This window comes from Trachemys scripta, chromosome 7 (genome assembly GCF_013100865.1).
Source record: "Trachemys scripta elegans isolate TJP31775 chromosome 7, CAS_Tse_1.0, whole genome shotgun sequence".
Taxonomy (NCBI): Eukaryota; Metazoa; Chordata; order Testudines; family Emydidae; genus Trachemys; species Trachemys scripta.
Genome location: NC_048304.1, coordinates 108571038 through 108587793, shown reverse-complemented (window position 1 = coordinate 108587793; position 16756 = coordinate 108571038). Strand labels below are relative to the sequence as shown.

Genomic DNA, 16756 nt, shown 5'->3' with positions numbered 1-16756 from the left:
GGCCTGGCCGGAGCTGCTCTGGCAGGCCAGGCCGGGCGGCCTGGCCGCAGCCTGCTAGCACCACAGCTGCAGCTGCTTTGGAGGCTGGGGGACTCTGGCCCCGCCTCTTCCCTTCTGGGTCTGCTGGCTGAGGTGCCTCTCCTTGCCCCTCTGTCGGGGGTGGGGGAGGAAGGGGAAGGGGCTGTGTCCCACCTCTCCCTCTCTATACCCGTTCATAAGCCGACCCCCTTTTCTGATGCTTCCCTTTTTTACTAAAAAAATTTGGCATATGAACAAGTATATACGGTATGTAATGTTATTTTGAGGAACATCTTGAAAGCATTTCTTCCAACTTTTCAAGAGGTTAACATTTTGCTTAAAAGTGCATAACATTTGTACATATTAACATAAAAAAGGTGCACAAATTAAACTTTTATGGGGGTTAATTTTTGTGACCTTCCTACAAATTGCATGGATTAAACTTTTGTTTGTAGTCAGTGATGGTTGAAAAATTAGCTCAATAAAATCAACTAAAATAGATTAAATTATCTTTCCTGCCTTTAAGAAACACTGGAACAGTTAAGGTCCAAGATGGATGATCTTATGGTGTGATCCTTCTTCTAATTCTAAAGACTTAACTAGTGTGATAGAAAATCCAAGACTGATCATTTCCATTTCATTTGGAGGTTAGCTTCCCCCCCACCCCCCCGCCTTCTTCACATACTAAGAAGAGAGTTGACAAATTTGCTTGGCTACAGCTAATTAGAACTATCTTCACTGTTTAAATACCTTTTGTGATCAAGGATCAGGCTGGATTTAGAAATTCTCACTTCAAATTGATTTCAAGAGTTTATAAACTTAATTAGAAATAGACATGAACTACTGAGATGCAAAATTCTAAAAGACTTGCTAGGAGTAATTGATATGCGTCTTTCCTGGCTGGTTATACAACTGGTGCCTACCACATTTGGCTGTGTTTAGAGAAAGAAAGTTTAGCCCTTTTGCAATTTTTAATTAAGAAGAACGAAGATATGTTTCACAATCTACTAGAATGTAATAATGTCCTTTCCCACTCCCAGCCCTCTGAAGTACCCAAAGGAATCAGAAGTCACTTGATTTTTAAAACACATGGTAAATACCAGATGTATTACAATATAGCAGTAGTGTCCCCATAAATAAGACTGAGAAGGACTTCCCAATTCTGCACATTTGCTGCAAAGCTTTCTATAATAGCTATATGGCCCCAATCACCATAGGGTCTGAGCACCTCACAGTATTTAATATATTTATTCTCACAACCTCTGAGAGGCAGGGAGTACTATTATCCCTATTTTACAGATGGACACCAAGAGGCTAAGTGACTTGCCCAAGATCAAACAAGAAGTCTCTGGCAGACCAAGGAATTGATCTTTGATTGTCAAAATCACAAATACAGTAAAAGCTGTGTTATCCAGCACTTTATCAACCGGAAAGCTCTATTAACCAGCATTTCTGATATCTCCCAATACAAATCTTCAATCTAGTAACAGGGACTACTATACTGCCCAGGAGGTTATGCAATTGCACATACTGCACTCTACTTTTATGCAAAAGAGGCAGAAGACAAGTAAGCAAGGTGATACCAGGGATTTATTCAAAAGCAGCTTCCAGGGTGTATCATAGGGTCATTACAGATTCAGCCCAATCTCCTACACCTTCTACATCTACAATGATATAATTGAAGTTGATAATGATGACCCTTGAGACACTGCAAGATCCTGACGTGCCTTCTGAATCATCAAAGAAAGATTAAATTATGTTCAGTATAGCTTTTGTGATAAGTGTATTTTTAGCGATCTGGGTTTATGCCATGCGCTGCCCATAGTGCTATGTAGTATCATAAGATAACCAACTGTATAGAAAACTTTCCTTGTATACACCTATGTGCGTCAAAAAACCAAGCACTCTGCAGTGCAGTACTACTACTAGATTGGTGAATACCCGTATACTGTACTAATGTACTTTACACTTTATTCATTTTATTGCATTCTATTTCTTTGAAAATTGGTATTTCACTCCCCAACCATGCTGGATAACAAAGCTTTTACTGTACTACAAAAACAATAGTCAGTTCTCTTTCACTTACAGGAAAATCTACTTATTTCATATTTGTCCCATGCTGATGTATGTACAAGAGATATTATTAAAAAGCTAACATTTGCAAACCTCCTTTACAGCTACCGCAGCTACCTCTTAAGGAGGAAAATGCGGTAATTTCTGATACTACTGTGTGGTAATTTGTAGACAAGTTGAGTTTTTAAAAGGCAACTACTCTGTTTTTAATAGATTTTTTTTACATCTATTTTTTCCCCTAGAAGGTGCATGTGATACCATTGAGAACACCTAAATTATGATCAGTTTGACACTGCAGATCATGCAGGAGAAATGTTTAAAACAATTAAGTTTATTTGTCTGATTTGGAAACTGGGTGTCTGGGTGCTGGAGATAACTGAAAACAGCTCAGCAGGTTACCTAAGTCTGCAGCTTTGGGGGCGTGGACCAGACCCTTGGTCTGTGTTCGCAGCTGGCTAGTGTGTCTGGCTCAACAAGGCAGGGTTCTGAAGTCCCAAGCTGGCAGAGAAAATGGGCTCAGAGGTAATTTCAGCACAGCAGGTGACAGTCCCAAGGGGGTCTCTGTGACCGAACCCATCACACTTTCTTTTTTTTAAATAATGCAGTTTTGGTACATTTCCACAGTGTCAACAAAGGCAACACAAATAATTTGTTCAATTACCTATGTTACAGTAAATATACCCTATACTATACTCAAACAAAATTAAAAGAAAATTTTTAAGGTTGCATAATCAAGCAGTCAAAAGTTAGGAAATATCAGATTTAAGGTTACCTGTGAAACCTTAATTAAGTCCCCTTTGTGAATATATATTATGATTAAGGCTATGATTTAGTCATGGGTATTTTTAGTAAAAGTCATGGACAGGTCACGGGCAATAACTGTCCATGACTTATACTATAAATACCCCTGACTAAATGTTGGGATGGGGGAGGTCAACAGCATCAGCTGTCGGGGACCACTGAGAAGTGGCTGCTCTGGCCGCCCCCGGGAATACTGCTAGGGAGGGGCTGGGGAGCTGCTGTTTGGAGGGAGGACTGGGGGGGGGGGGGCACTGCGGGGGGGGGCAGGGCCAGCAGCACCAGCTGCCTGGGACTGCCCGAGTAGCAGCCGGTGCGGGGCCGCCTGAGTGACTGTCCCCGGCACCACCTGAGCGGCTGTCCCCAGAGCCAACTGCTTGGGCAGCCCTGGGGTAAGCCACACTGGCCACTGCAGAAGTCACGGAGGTCGCAGAAAGTCACGGAATCCGTGACTTCTGTGACAGACATGGAGCCCTAATTATGATACAATTTTTAATTACATGATCATACTCACTTTTTTCCCACAGGACCCCTGCCTCATTCAGTGCACAGGCTAGACAGTGCTCACTTAATGGACAGCTATTCAATATTTTGTTTTAGCCTCATTATTCTGTCTATCTATCTTAGGTACTTACATGTATGTATGTACTTTTTAAATATTTATCCTTACAACTTTGGACAGGAATCTGCCCTTATTTTTGTCTTTTGTAGAATACTTAACACAATGTCTATTAAAGCTCCAGGGCAGTTTTAGTGAAGAAGGAGTTGAATATTTTTCATGACAATAGATGACAAAGCACATCTTTTGAGGCATTTTGTATTGCTACTGAAAGTTTAGTTTCAATATACAGTAGACCCTTGGTCTGCAATAGGCTTCTCAGTTAAGGCAGAACATTTCTAGGGATAACAACACAGAGATGACAGTTCAGAAGACTCTCACTTTCCAAACCTCCCTTTATAAAAAAGAAAACAAAACAAAAACAAAAACTATCAGTACTTTTCATTGTTCTATTAGCTTCCTGTCTATTTACTTTTAATTAGTCAAATCCTGTTTATGTGAAGATATTTGGTGCTGCCTGAATGATTTCTACCAGGATCCTAACATACCTCCTCACAGAAGTATGAGGAACTGAAGATGCTGAAGGTTTAAACCTACCATAATTCCTGAAAACTGGTACCCACCTATGCAAAGACAGCAAACAGAAATTTTATTTGTGTATGGTTCAACTCATACCACTGAATTCACTACCACATATAAAAAGAAAGAATATTTTAACAAAGCACAGCTTGTATGCACTAAAATCTGAAGTTTAATTAGTGATTATAAAAACACTATAACAATTTTTGATGAACCCTGTTATTTTTAACTGTTCCATATCATACATTAGAAACTACATATCTAGAGATTTTCAACACGCCCAAATAATATACAATCAGTTTTGAGGGTTTGCTGGCACAAGATCTGACTATTTCTGTAAGACTGGAAGCATTTTTGTTTTTGTTAAATAAAGTGCATTGAGCACGATTATATTGACCAGAACCAGTAATGAGTCCAATCTGATGCAGTTATCAGGCACCAACTGATTTCCATCCTGAAAACTAGCCTAAGTCACAGCTCCAAATAATTAGAGCTTTTAAAATTCTTTTAGGCTTAACAAAATGCTTAACTAGCACCTATGTTTTGTTTATATTATCTATGTTAGACTCTCCTTTGGTTTAATTACTTAGTTGTGTAATAACTGGAGGAGTTTATCCCATCTGTACCTCCTTCTCTCTTTCTTCAGTCTGCTGCTGCAGAGAAAGATATTAGATACTGGAGGAGCAGACTATGAGAAAGGAGAAAGAATGGTACAGTTTAAAGCCATTACAAAAACAGAGTGCAGAATGCTCCAAATATCAAAACACAAAAAATGTGAAACAGGCATAATCTTCTGAAATCAGAAATGCAAATACTATTACAGTATTTTTGTTCTTAAAGTATGCTTTACCATTTGATCAAAACCAAATGCAAATGTGGAAAATTCACAGAAGTATTTTTTCTAGCTGATTTAAGGAAAGATACTTTTCTGGTACATGGTAGACATAGGAATCTTCAGAAATCTTAACAGTATTGCAGAGGTGGGGGAGGGAAGAGCTTAAAAAAGTTCTACATTGCTCAGAAGATTTTAATAAATGCAGTAAACACACACACACACACTATTCTGCAACTGCTAAATTCAACTGGAATTGTTTGGTTTTTTTTAGAAAGTGTCAAAAGGTGTTGGCTCTTTTCCTATCTTGATCAATGTCTGCAAAATGGCCTCACCTTGAAAAATGTATGTTAAGGAAGACAGGGAGAAAAGAATTTCCAGTGACTTTTTATTGACAAAAGGTGACATTGAAAATGTTGTGTAGCTTCTTTTAGCTGTTTATTGAGACTAGTTACTAATCTGATAGTAGGGAGGCCTGTAGCTGATAAACCGGGAGCTCTTAATAGAATACCTACAGGTAGGGTTATGGAAAGTCCAGTCATCTAAAATAGAACAGTATTGTCTAATCTGTCCTTCATTAAAGACTCTTACATTACTGACTGTACTGGGGGTGTGCTGCAGGAAACTGGCTCTGCAGTAGAGAGCAGCTTCCTTAGAGCCAGCAGCTACTTAAACCTCAAATGACTGTAAGCTCACAGCAGGCGTCATATATTTCAGCATGTAACTATGTTTTCATTTCCTTAAACCACAGGACATAAGTCTGATTTCAAATAGTGTCTGGACTGAGATATTCAATACTGATAAAGATTCAAAGTTTTACATCTTAAAATTTCCAAATGTTTCTTCTATGATAAGGGTTCCATAGCCCAGAGCTGCTGATGCTTCCTTACCCCTACAGGGTTATCTTTCAAGTCTCTAGTTTATTCACTGCCGCACAATCACCAACCTACTACTTTGGTTTGGTTATTTAGCAAGCACAACAACATTTTCCTTTCCGGCAGCAAGGAACAAAGCCAGCCTCCAAACCAATTTATTTCCTTATCCCACTCGTGTCTTTGCACATTTTTCCATGCTTTCTCTTTGGAATGCAATGACTTCTTAGTTCTACTGTGTCAAGCCACCATCCTCCCTATTTAAATGCCTCCTCAAAACTACTTTTTTCATGATATCCACAAGCACTTAAAAACAAAGTTCCAAATAAGTTCCCTCCTCTTTTTCCCCCCATTACGCCTTGTTATTGTTGTAGCTCTATTATAAAAACTTTGGAGAAGGAATGGTCTTTGTTTTTGTGTTTTGTACAATACTAGGGTGACCAGACAGCAACTGTGAAAAATCAGGACAGGAGATGGGGGGGGTAATAGGAGCCTATATAAGAAAGACCCAAAAATCGGGACTGTCTCTATAAAATTGGGACATCTGGTCACCCTATACCAGGGGTAGGCAACCTATGGCACACGTGCCGAAGGCAGCACGCAAGCTGATTTTTCAGTGGCACTCACACTGCCTGGGTCCTGGCCACCGGTCTGGGGGGGCTCTGCATTTTAATTTAATTTTAAATGAAGCTGCTTAAACATTTTAAAAACATTATTTACTTTACATGTAACAATAGTTTAGTTATATATTACAGACTTATAGAAAGAGACCTTTTAAAAACGTTAAATTGGATTACTGGCACGAGAAACCTTAAATTAGGGTGAATAAATGAAGACTCGGCACACCACTTCGGAAAGGTTGCCGACCCCTGCCCTATACAATACCCAACATAATAGCTGCATTAAATATTTAAAAGGTAACATTTCTGTCTAGGTATTTATATAGTCCTTATTATTGTGGTATCTGAGCGCCTCACAATCTTTAATGTATTTATCAACACTCCTGTGACATAGGGAAGTGCTATTATTCCCATTTTACAGATGGGGAACTGAGTCACAGAGAGACTAAATGATTTGCCCAGTCATACAGGAAGTCTGTAGCAGAGCTAGGTGTTCTGAGTCCTACCATTGGGGGAATCCTTCCTCTCAACATATGCCAATAACTACCATACAATAGTTTTCTAAGGAAAGGGAAGGTGTGGTGGCTTGGTAAATTTTGACATTTTAACGGCAACCATTATATAAGCAATGATATAAGCCTTCATAATGAAGGCAGGCCATTGCAAGGAGTAGGCTTGGCTCTCTTGAACTGCATGTAACATGCTTGGTATCCACTTTTAGAGCAATCAGGGTATGCTTAGGGAGAAGCAGCACTGGAATTTGTCACCCTCTTCACCAGGTAACATAGGAAACCCCCTCTCCCCCCTCCACCCCATTGCTGTAGATTTATTCTTTATTTCATAATCTCACTGGGTTTCAGATTCAGGAACTGTGCAAAATAAATGCAAAAGGAGGCACAGGAGTTTACAGCTAGTGATCCAATAAAATCATTTAGTCCAGGGGTAGGCAACTTATGGCACACATGCCAAAGGCGGCACGCGAACTGATTTTCAGTGGCACTCACACTGCCTGGGTCCTAGCCGCCGTTCAGGGGGGCTCTGCATTTTAATTTTAAATGAAACTTCTTAAACATTTTAAAAACCTTATTTACTTTACATATAACAGTAATTTAGTTATATATTATAGACTTATAGAAAGGGACCTTCTAAAAACATTAAAATGTATTACTGGCACGCGAAACCTTAAATCAGAGTGAATAAATGAAGACTCGGCACACACTTCTGAAAGGTTGCCGACCTCGATTTAGTCAATAGTAGCACAAATCAGTAATGGCTAATAATGCAGCAAATATAAAAAGCTAGTTTTTCTTTTAGAAAGTCAAAGAATATTTAAATATTCACTAGCATATTAGAACGATAATTAAAACATACACTCCACCATAGCAAATATAATAACCCTCCTCTAAGCCTTGGTCCCCTCCCCAAATGTCTGGGAGAAAGATTTTTTGCAGCATGCTTCCCAGTTAAACTGATCTAGGCACAGGTGGACCAATGGGTGCGGAGAGGGAGCGAATTTCAAAGCAGAAAACCCTTCATGGAAAATACCCTACCAGCAATCTTCATTTTTACAAGAGAGGCACTTTGCACTCTTGCACAACTGTGGCAGTACTGGAGAGGGAGAATGGAGGTCTTTCAGATACCAGGTCATTTAGAACTTCATAGATTAAGGTCAATACCATGAAATACACCAAAAAACTTATTGGCAGCCAATGGAGATCACTGAGCACTGGTGTTGTGTGTTCCCAAGAAGAAACCCTTTTTAATAAATGGGCTGCTGCATTCTGCATTAAATTTCAATTTCAGTGGTCTCAATGTCCATGCATGGTGAGAAAGCATATTACTTACTGCAATGATAATAGCTTAATAAATATCAGAGGGGTAGCCGTGTTAGTCTGAATCTGTAAAAACCAACAGAGGGTCCTGTGGCACCTTTAAGACTAACAGAAGTATTGGGAGCATAAGCTTTCGTGGGTAAGAACCTCACTCCTTCAGATGCAGACCCCTTTATCTGTAGCTTAATAAATGTTTGCATGATAAACAGGTCCTACTGTAAGTGCACATATTGCACTAATACAACACTTTTCAAACAAGCTGCGTATGCTACTGTTTTATTCCCTGAAACTGTTTACTTGTAGGGAGCGAAACAGTGACATGTATCACTTAGTACCGCTACTACTGCATATGATGTTCCTTAAATAGACAGGGGCTGATGAAACAGGAAGATATAATTGGTGGCAATATGAATAGAAGGGTATATTATTTATACACACACAAAAAATCCTGCCCAGGTTTCTATAATGAGCTCTACTTTTCAGGAGTTTTATAGACAATTAACTTTGAAAATTGCCTCAAGTTAAAATTCGGCTCAGGAGTTATACAAAACACACATTTTTTTTTTTTGTTTCTTTTCAAATGCATTTAAGTGTCTAGATATTGATATATCCCTTTTCAGATACTTTATTACCTACCTCTGGAGCAAAAAAAAAAAAAAAGCACATCTTAACATGGGCTGTGGGAGAGGAGGGAATTCCTCTAGAATGCCCAATTCTTAAAGTTCCCTGTGTTGCCATAATCTTCCTACTGATGAGCAGGGCTGAATGTAGCTCCTTCTAAGGTCCAAAGCAACCCCTTCAGTCAACCAGACAGCTTGTGAGAAAGGACAATACGTCCTCTTTCCTTCCCCTCACTGCACATACACTGAAACACTAATTCTTTATTCAACTATCAACTGCACACTAAAAACCCCAACACTAAAATACATGGAAATATTCTTATTATTTTAAATAAGAATTAAGGAAAAAACAGGACAAATAATAATTAATTCCATTACTGTTCATGTTCACAGAAAAAAAAGAACGGAATATCATTAGGGAACCACAGTTTCAAACATCAAGCTGTGCATTCCAGCCATGTGGACTCTAATGGTTTTACATCTTTGAATGTACCATGATTGGTGACCTCACAGAACGGGGATATGAGTAGACAGCTTTGTGGTGAAAAAGAAGGGTATTCAGCACTTTATTTTAAACTATTTTTTAAATGAGGTCTCCCAAAGACATGCAGTGCTGGCTTCCTGTCCTAGTGCTACCTCTCTCATGCATGCACTATCCCGTGCTATAATACTCCCACAGAACCTTTCTGGAGCATGGAGTTGGTCTACAGGGGAGGTACTTTTTTTTATTCTATTATGTTGTTTTTAATCTTTTTTATTATTTTATAGTCTAAACAGTAATGGGTTAGATCAGAACAGCACATGCTGGTGAATCACTGTGTGAAAGCAGTAATCCAGGCACTAAGAGATAAAACGAGGCGAAGTCAAGATTAGTCATATGCACAATGCTCCTCTTACCTTCACTATTTGAGGTATTCATCAAATAATCCCCTACAGGTACTGAATCTTTTTTTGTTAATAAAAGCATTTGGAGATCCCTTTTAACTTAATTTTTCAGCTTAAGACATTTATCCTAACTGACTTCTTTTCTTTTTCTTTATTTGCATCAGACTGAACTCTAAAGAAGGAAAAGACTGGTCATTTAGCTCATCAAATGGACTGAATAAATAATGTATATGTTCACATAAAGCCATTAGGAAATATTCACTTTAAATTACATATATTCTATGGAATGTATTATACCCTGAAACCTTTTCATCACTTGCATACTGTTAATAGACAGCTGAAGACATATTCTCTATTTGCTATGATTACTGGAAGTGCTTTTTTGATGTTTATAAAAATAGATATAAGGATTTATGGAAATCTTAGCAGCAGATGATGACAGTGATCGATTGTAAAAATAAGTTAGATAATTTGCAGGCCTACCTTTTATTATAAACCTACCTGCTTTTAAGTCCTGGTTGAAGCGACAATATTTAGAGTGCTCAAGTGTAGGTAGGCATTGCTCAATGGGTACCCAGACATATGTCTCTGGACACAATAAGTCAGATGGCCTATACTGACCCTATGAAGAATAAAAAAAGAATAGACATATCAGTTACATAACATCCCAGCTACAAGCCTCCAGAGTTCACTATGTACAAGGAATGGTTTTAATCAAGTCTAAACAAAATGATCCAGAAACAACTTCACCATAAACATTAAGTGACCCTATTAGCGATTTCTGCACCATCTCTGAAACACAAGCTTGATTTTGGTATCTTTTAAAAAAAGTTTCTAAAATTAATATCTATATAGATATAGATAAATTTTATATAATGTATATTAATTTTATATATTAATATATTTCATGGTGTCCAAGATGAATACTCAAGTCTTGGTTTTGCTTCTTTGAACCCTAAACTCAGTTATCACCTAAAGTCCTGTTGAGTTGGTGCTGACAATAAAAAACTCAACACTACAAAAGCAGCTTGTTTGAAATGTTCATTCGAAACACAAAAAACACCCATCATTAAGGCAGCAAACTATTAGTTATGAACCATTTTGTTGTATACCCTTAAATGAAATATTAAAATACAAAACAAGAAACGTATATTGAATTAACAAAAATGTTCCAAGTCATTCCAAGAATATCATAAGTAGCATTAGGAAAGCCTCAGAGATTATCCTTTTAACAAAAATTCTATCTTCCCAAGATTATGAAACCTTTCTAGAAACGAAAAACAACAAAAATATTCCTTATCCCAGCAGTTAAAGAAAATTATCACCTCAGCAATAATTTGTCGCTCTAATCAGTCAATTCACTCTGTTTAAAACAAGTTTGATCTTTGAGCTGTTACTTACTTTGAAACCCTACCTTTGACCTATTATTCATTTTAGTCACTCCCCCATTGAACCTCCACACACAGTTCAAGAAATGTGCTGGCACTATCAAACATGACTAGTTTTCAAACAGAAAACATGTATCATGTTACAAAAACAAGGGGTATGCTATGCAAAGTAATAAAGCGAAGAACAAATTCTAGAGACATAGGGTCTTAAACCCACTGCTCAGAAGAGGAATTATGACAAATCACACTGAATGTAGCAGAGTCAGAAGCCTGTATCTCAAACAGTTTCAGCCATTTCTTTAAACAGTTCATTTTGTGTAATAAAAAAGGCAATCAGTTGATGTTCATCTTCTACTGCCAAAAAAACGGCAGAGACTTCTCTTGAAAAAAGTTGACGCTAAAGAGCTAATAGAACAAGGGTTCTCAAACTGGGGGTCAGGACTCCTTAGGGAGTCGCAAGGTTATTACATGGGGGCTTGTGAGGGGGTCCAGCATTTATAATGGTGTTAAATACATTTAAAAGTGTTTTTAATTTATAGGTGGGAGGGGATCACAATCAGAGGCTTGCTACGTTCAAGGGGTCACCAGTACCAAAGTTTGAGAAACACCGATAGAAGATCTGAACAAGGACTTAAGTTGTTATTGCAGCTACACTTCAATGACAACAATGTCCTTGAAACCATCTCATTCACAGAATCAAATTAATCAGTGTTCTGCTCTTCCACTTAAATATGCAAATCTTTATGCAGTGGCACATTTGATCGTGAAGAATTAGAAGAAATAGATTTTCTGAATTTTTTGAGAAGAGCATAAATCCTCTCTCCCGCTACTAAACTCTCGACAATATTTAGATGATCTGGTTTTATTACTTTCAATTAATTGCTTCCTGCCAATTACTTCAACTTTAGACATGCTGAGTTAGAAATTCATACACTTAAAATACTATTATAATAAAATTAAAATACTAATCACCCATTTATAGTACTGATCAGCAGCTTTCATACTTATTACAGTTAGAATGAGAAACAACCACCTAGTAATTGCAACTGAAATAATAAGATGAACTAATCAGCTTTACACAGAAACACATCAAATGTCCAGGGTACATTCCTGAAGTTTCTAGCAACCCAAGCCCTTTTAACGGTTCCCAGCTCCATTCAGTCCATCCTTCCACTTCAAATGATAATTCATTCTGCTCACTAGCAATGCCTCTATTTTCAATCGTCCAGGGGAGGGATAGCTCAGTGCTTTGAGCATTAGCCCGCTAAACCCAGGGTTGTAAATTCAATCCTTGAGGAGGCCATTTAGGGATCTGGGGCAAAAATCTGTCTGGGGATTGGTCCTGCTTTAAGCAGGGGGTTGGACTAGATGACCTCCTGAGGTCCCTTCCAACCCTGAGATTCTATGACTCCAATTTGTAGGGTTTTGTTTAAGGCTTCTGTATAATCAATACCTTTTGTTGGATTAAACTGATTACTTTGCATTTACAGACAACCAGGAAGTTTTCATTTAGAGTAGCCTACTGTATACAGTGTTTGCTTAAAACACGCAATAAAACACGCAATAAAACAAATACTTTAAAAACTCATTATATGATCTTGATTTTCCCATTTGAAAATCATTCAGGATCAGTTAGTAATTATTGCTGTTTTACTAAAAGCAAATTTCTACATTAAGTTAAAACAATATTCCTCAACTCCAAGTATAAGCTTAAAGCTCATGGCTTTAGAACATTCTCATCTTAGCCAAAGACTAGAAATTGCTTTATTAAACCACTTTTAAATGTTATGCTTTCTAAACAGAGCTGGTTGAATAAAACGTTAGTGTAACACTTGCAGCACAATTTAAGTTACCATTACCCCAACGAAACAATAAGGGGACTTGGAAACCAGTTTGTCTTTTCAGCTACACTGAGTAAAAAACCATTTGTATTACAAGTGTAATTATTTATGGATTCAAGCACCTTTTTTCAAATGGTCAAGAGTAGAAAAATATTTAAGTAACCATCTCTGAGAGCTGTTTTCCAACCTAAACAATGGGGTAAGGCAATTTAACTCTTGCTCAGTCTCTTGGATACTGTACTTTCATCTGCATAAGCAAAGAGATCTTGGTCACTCATCTTAACTCAATTTTCCCTAAAATGCATTTACACTGGGTTTGAAAATATATTGAGTTTAAGGTTCTCCATGAGTTTTGCAAATTAAATAAATGTGCAGCCCTCTGAAAAATTACATGGATTGTTTGTGTTTTGAGGTGAAGTTTTAGGTATAAAAGTATTAACTGGCAGATTCTAAATCAAAGGAAAAGATGATGGGCCTCTTGAGTGGTGCCCAACACAACGGCAGAGTGCAAACTTTTCAAAACTTTATAACACAAAATGTGAAAGAAATGGCTACCTCAAGCACTGCCTGTAGCAAGTACAAAAGCAGAAGTCCAAGATGTTTTTAAAAATGGATAGTGATATGTAACTGTCAAAAAACACCACATTCAAGGAACAAAGTGGGGCCTGAAATTAAAATTAACTATATCCCTGGCAAATCCACAAACTTTCATTACACATGGAACATTTTTGTCATAAGATATACTATTAATGCAATCTAATTTAGGGCTATCACAGCTTCATAACAGTTTAGAGTCCCACCAACACCCTCTCCTCCCCTCAGGAACTCATAATTTCAGTGATATACCCCCAAACCCAATTCTTTACATATTAAGTAGAGTAGAAATTTGAGAAAATTTCAAAGTTGACTTGAGTATTTAGTTTCACATCTCATTAAAAATCTCATTTTTAAAATGGGAGTTGTGTGGCTAAATTCATATTGGCTTTCTATTTATATTGTGCCATTAAAACTCACTGCAGCATGAAAAAAGTTATATCCATGAGTCATACTAATAGATGTAAAATATCTACATTCCCACGTACCATGGTGGAAATTTACCACATATACAAAGATTTTTTTCAATATAAACTCTTAGGAAATCTTACATCCTTCAGTGAGTATATATTATCAGAGAGGAGGAAAACATATTACAGTCCCTGGAATCATTCAGTTGGGCCCTTTATATTTTTCCTGGGTTGTCACCTGAAAGTTTTCATCATGATCTTTGAAAGAAAAGGACCTGAATTACAAATACCGAAGACAAAAGATGTGTGCATATAGAAAGGAGTGAAATCATCCTAACTCCCTTCTATGGTGTTTGACATTTATGAATTAATTACAATATTCATCTTGTTTAGATTTAGACTTAATCTCAATATAGATTTACAGTTTACACTACACTGTAATCTACCATAGCTAGAAACAAGTTCCCTCTAATATTAGAAAGGGGGATGGAGCATATGCTGTTCATCTGGTGATTTATGAGATACTGGAGCTTATGCCTGTCCTCGTCCCAAGACGAAGCATTGCCTGTCCTGAACCTCTAGCCATTAAAATTTTGTGAGGAAATTCCACATGGGGAAAATTTCCAGGAATTTGCAAAAACCAGTTTTGTTGAGGAGACAAAATGTCAGTGCATTTTGGGTTGGGATTACCCTCCATAAGAAGTTGTTTTAATTTCTACTGTAGAAAAGATGAACAACATTTCAATAACCCGTTTCTAAAATCCTAAACATTCCCAGGACCAAAAATAAAATGAGCGTCTTCATAAAAATCACACATCTTGTCAATTGATTTGTTTAAAAAAAAAAAAAAAGATACTGAAAACAATCATCACTGAAAGATTTCTCTAAGACTGATGTTTCCTTCTAGAGGGCTAATTTACTGCCATGTATAAACAGAGCCATTTCTTTTACAAAAATAAGACGTGCTCTATTTTTATTTTCACTAGTGGGCTTTTCCCCTTATTATATTTAATATAAAAATAGAAAAAAATCTTTAATATGACATTCAGGATATTATTAAGCATTCTTGGATATTAATTGGAAACTTCTGGAGACAAGCTTGGCAGACTTACAATAAAACTTAAATTAACAATTCACACATTGCCATTTTTTGTTTTACAGTTTCCAAATCAAAATCATCAGAACCTTCTCTGAACTTTTGTCCCAGAGCAAGGGCAAAGGTTTTAATGAGACTTCAGTCTGGAGATTACTTTTTAAATATTTTGAAAAATCTGAGGGATTTGGTGAGCATTTGAGATGAAAATAGTCAGCATAGTTTGTTTTCACAGTCTAAGTCAAATTTGAAATGTAAAAGCACAAAAGAAAGATAATAGTCTCAAAAACAAAAAGGATTAAATACCAGTAGCATTGAACAAACAAGAAAGGAAGGTTAAACACACATTTAATTCTTTTATCAGGTAAAGTTTACATCTGTATTTTATTTTTCCACAATAAACCTATTGATCTTTTATTAAAAATGAATTAAGGCAGCCTTCATCTCAGTTTCCAGCCAGCAGCTTAAAAAGAAGCTCTAACACTACATAAACAAAACAACCCAAATCATCAACAGCAATCCATTAGGGCTAGGCAGCACATCATGAGAAAGAGTAAGTCAGCCTTAAAGGTTTATTAAATTCAGGTTTTTCACTGAAAGACAATACCAATGGAATCCCATCAGCAAAAAACTACAGCAGACCCTTGCTCCCTGATTTCATTACATAAACAGAGATAGACTTTATTGGCCCCCAAGAGAGCGCTTTGCAAGTAACTCTAGCTACTCTGTTTTCACAAACTGTGTTTGGTGTGTGCTACACTGAGTCAGTGAGGTGAGCCAGAACTAGCAGAGACAAAGAACTAAACATCTGAATCCATTTGTACTAACATTCAGAAATCACTCCTATGTATTCCATGTGTCAATAGGTGAGCCTAAAAGCCTTAAAAATGCAGAACTCCCTTGCCCAATATATTGCTCAAATATTTTTTTAAAATATCAAGTAATTTTAATATACAATCAAACTTCAATTCTAAGTAGAGCTGGTTGGAAATTTTCCAATATAATATTTTTCTGTCAGAAAACGTTTCTTTGTCGACAGCTAAATTTTTCAAGAAATACACCACTTGTGATGAAAATTGGTTTTGAAACTAAATTTGAAAAAAGCATTTTTGAACTTTTTGGATCGGAGGTTATAGTGGACCACAAGCTAAATATGAGTCAACATTGTGATGCTGTTGCAAAAAAAGCAAACATGATTCTGGGATGCATTAACAGGTGTGTTGTGAGCAAGACACAAGAAGTCATTCTTCTGCTCTACTCTGCGCTGGTTAGGCCTCAACTGGAGTAGTGTGTCCAGTTCTGGGCACCGCATTTCAAGAAAGATGTGGAGAAATTGGAAAGGGTCCAGAGAAGAGCAACAAGAATGATTAAAGGTCTTGAGAACATGACCTATGAAGGAAGGCTGAAAGAATTGGATTTATTTAGTTTGGGAAAGAGAAGACTGAGAGGAGACATGACAGCAGTTTTCAGGTATCTAAAAGGGTGTCATAAGGAGGAGGGAGAAAACTTGTTCACTTTAGCCCCTAAGGATAGAACAAGAAGCAATGGGCTTAAACTGCAGCAAGGGAGGTTTAGGTTGGACATTAGGAAAAAGTTCTTGTCAGGGTGGTTAAACACTGGAATAAATTGCCTAGGGAGGTTGTGGAATCTCCATCTCTGGAGATATTTAAGAGTAGGTAGATAAATGTCTATCCGGGATGGTCTAGACAGTATTTGGCCCTGCCATGAGGGCAGGGGACTGG

At 37.3% G+C, this 16756-nt stretch overlaps 1 protein-coding gene across 6 annotated transcripts in view; it reads right to left on the bottom strand.

Annotated features, from left to right (window-relative positions):
• Positions 1 to 16756, bottom strand: part of ATE1 (arginyltransferase 1) — a 151752-nt gene that overhangs the window by 20355 nt on the left and 114641 nt on the right. For 5 of the 6 annotated variants that reach the window (XM_034775639.1, XM_034775638.1, XM_034775641.1 and 2 more), the window contains exon 11: positions 10190 to 10310. The exons of the other annotated variant lie outside the window; for it this stretch is intronic. In XM_034775639.1, coding sequence (XP_034631530.1) covers positions 10190 to 10310 — 121 coding nt within the window. The remainder of the gene's footprint in view (positions 1 to 10189; positions 10311 to 16756) is intronic. 6 annotated transcript variants of the gene reach the window in all.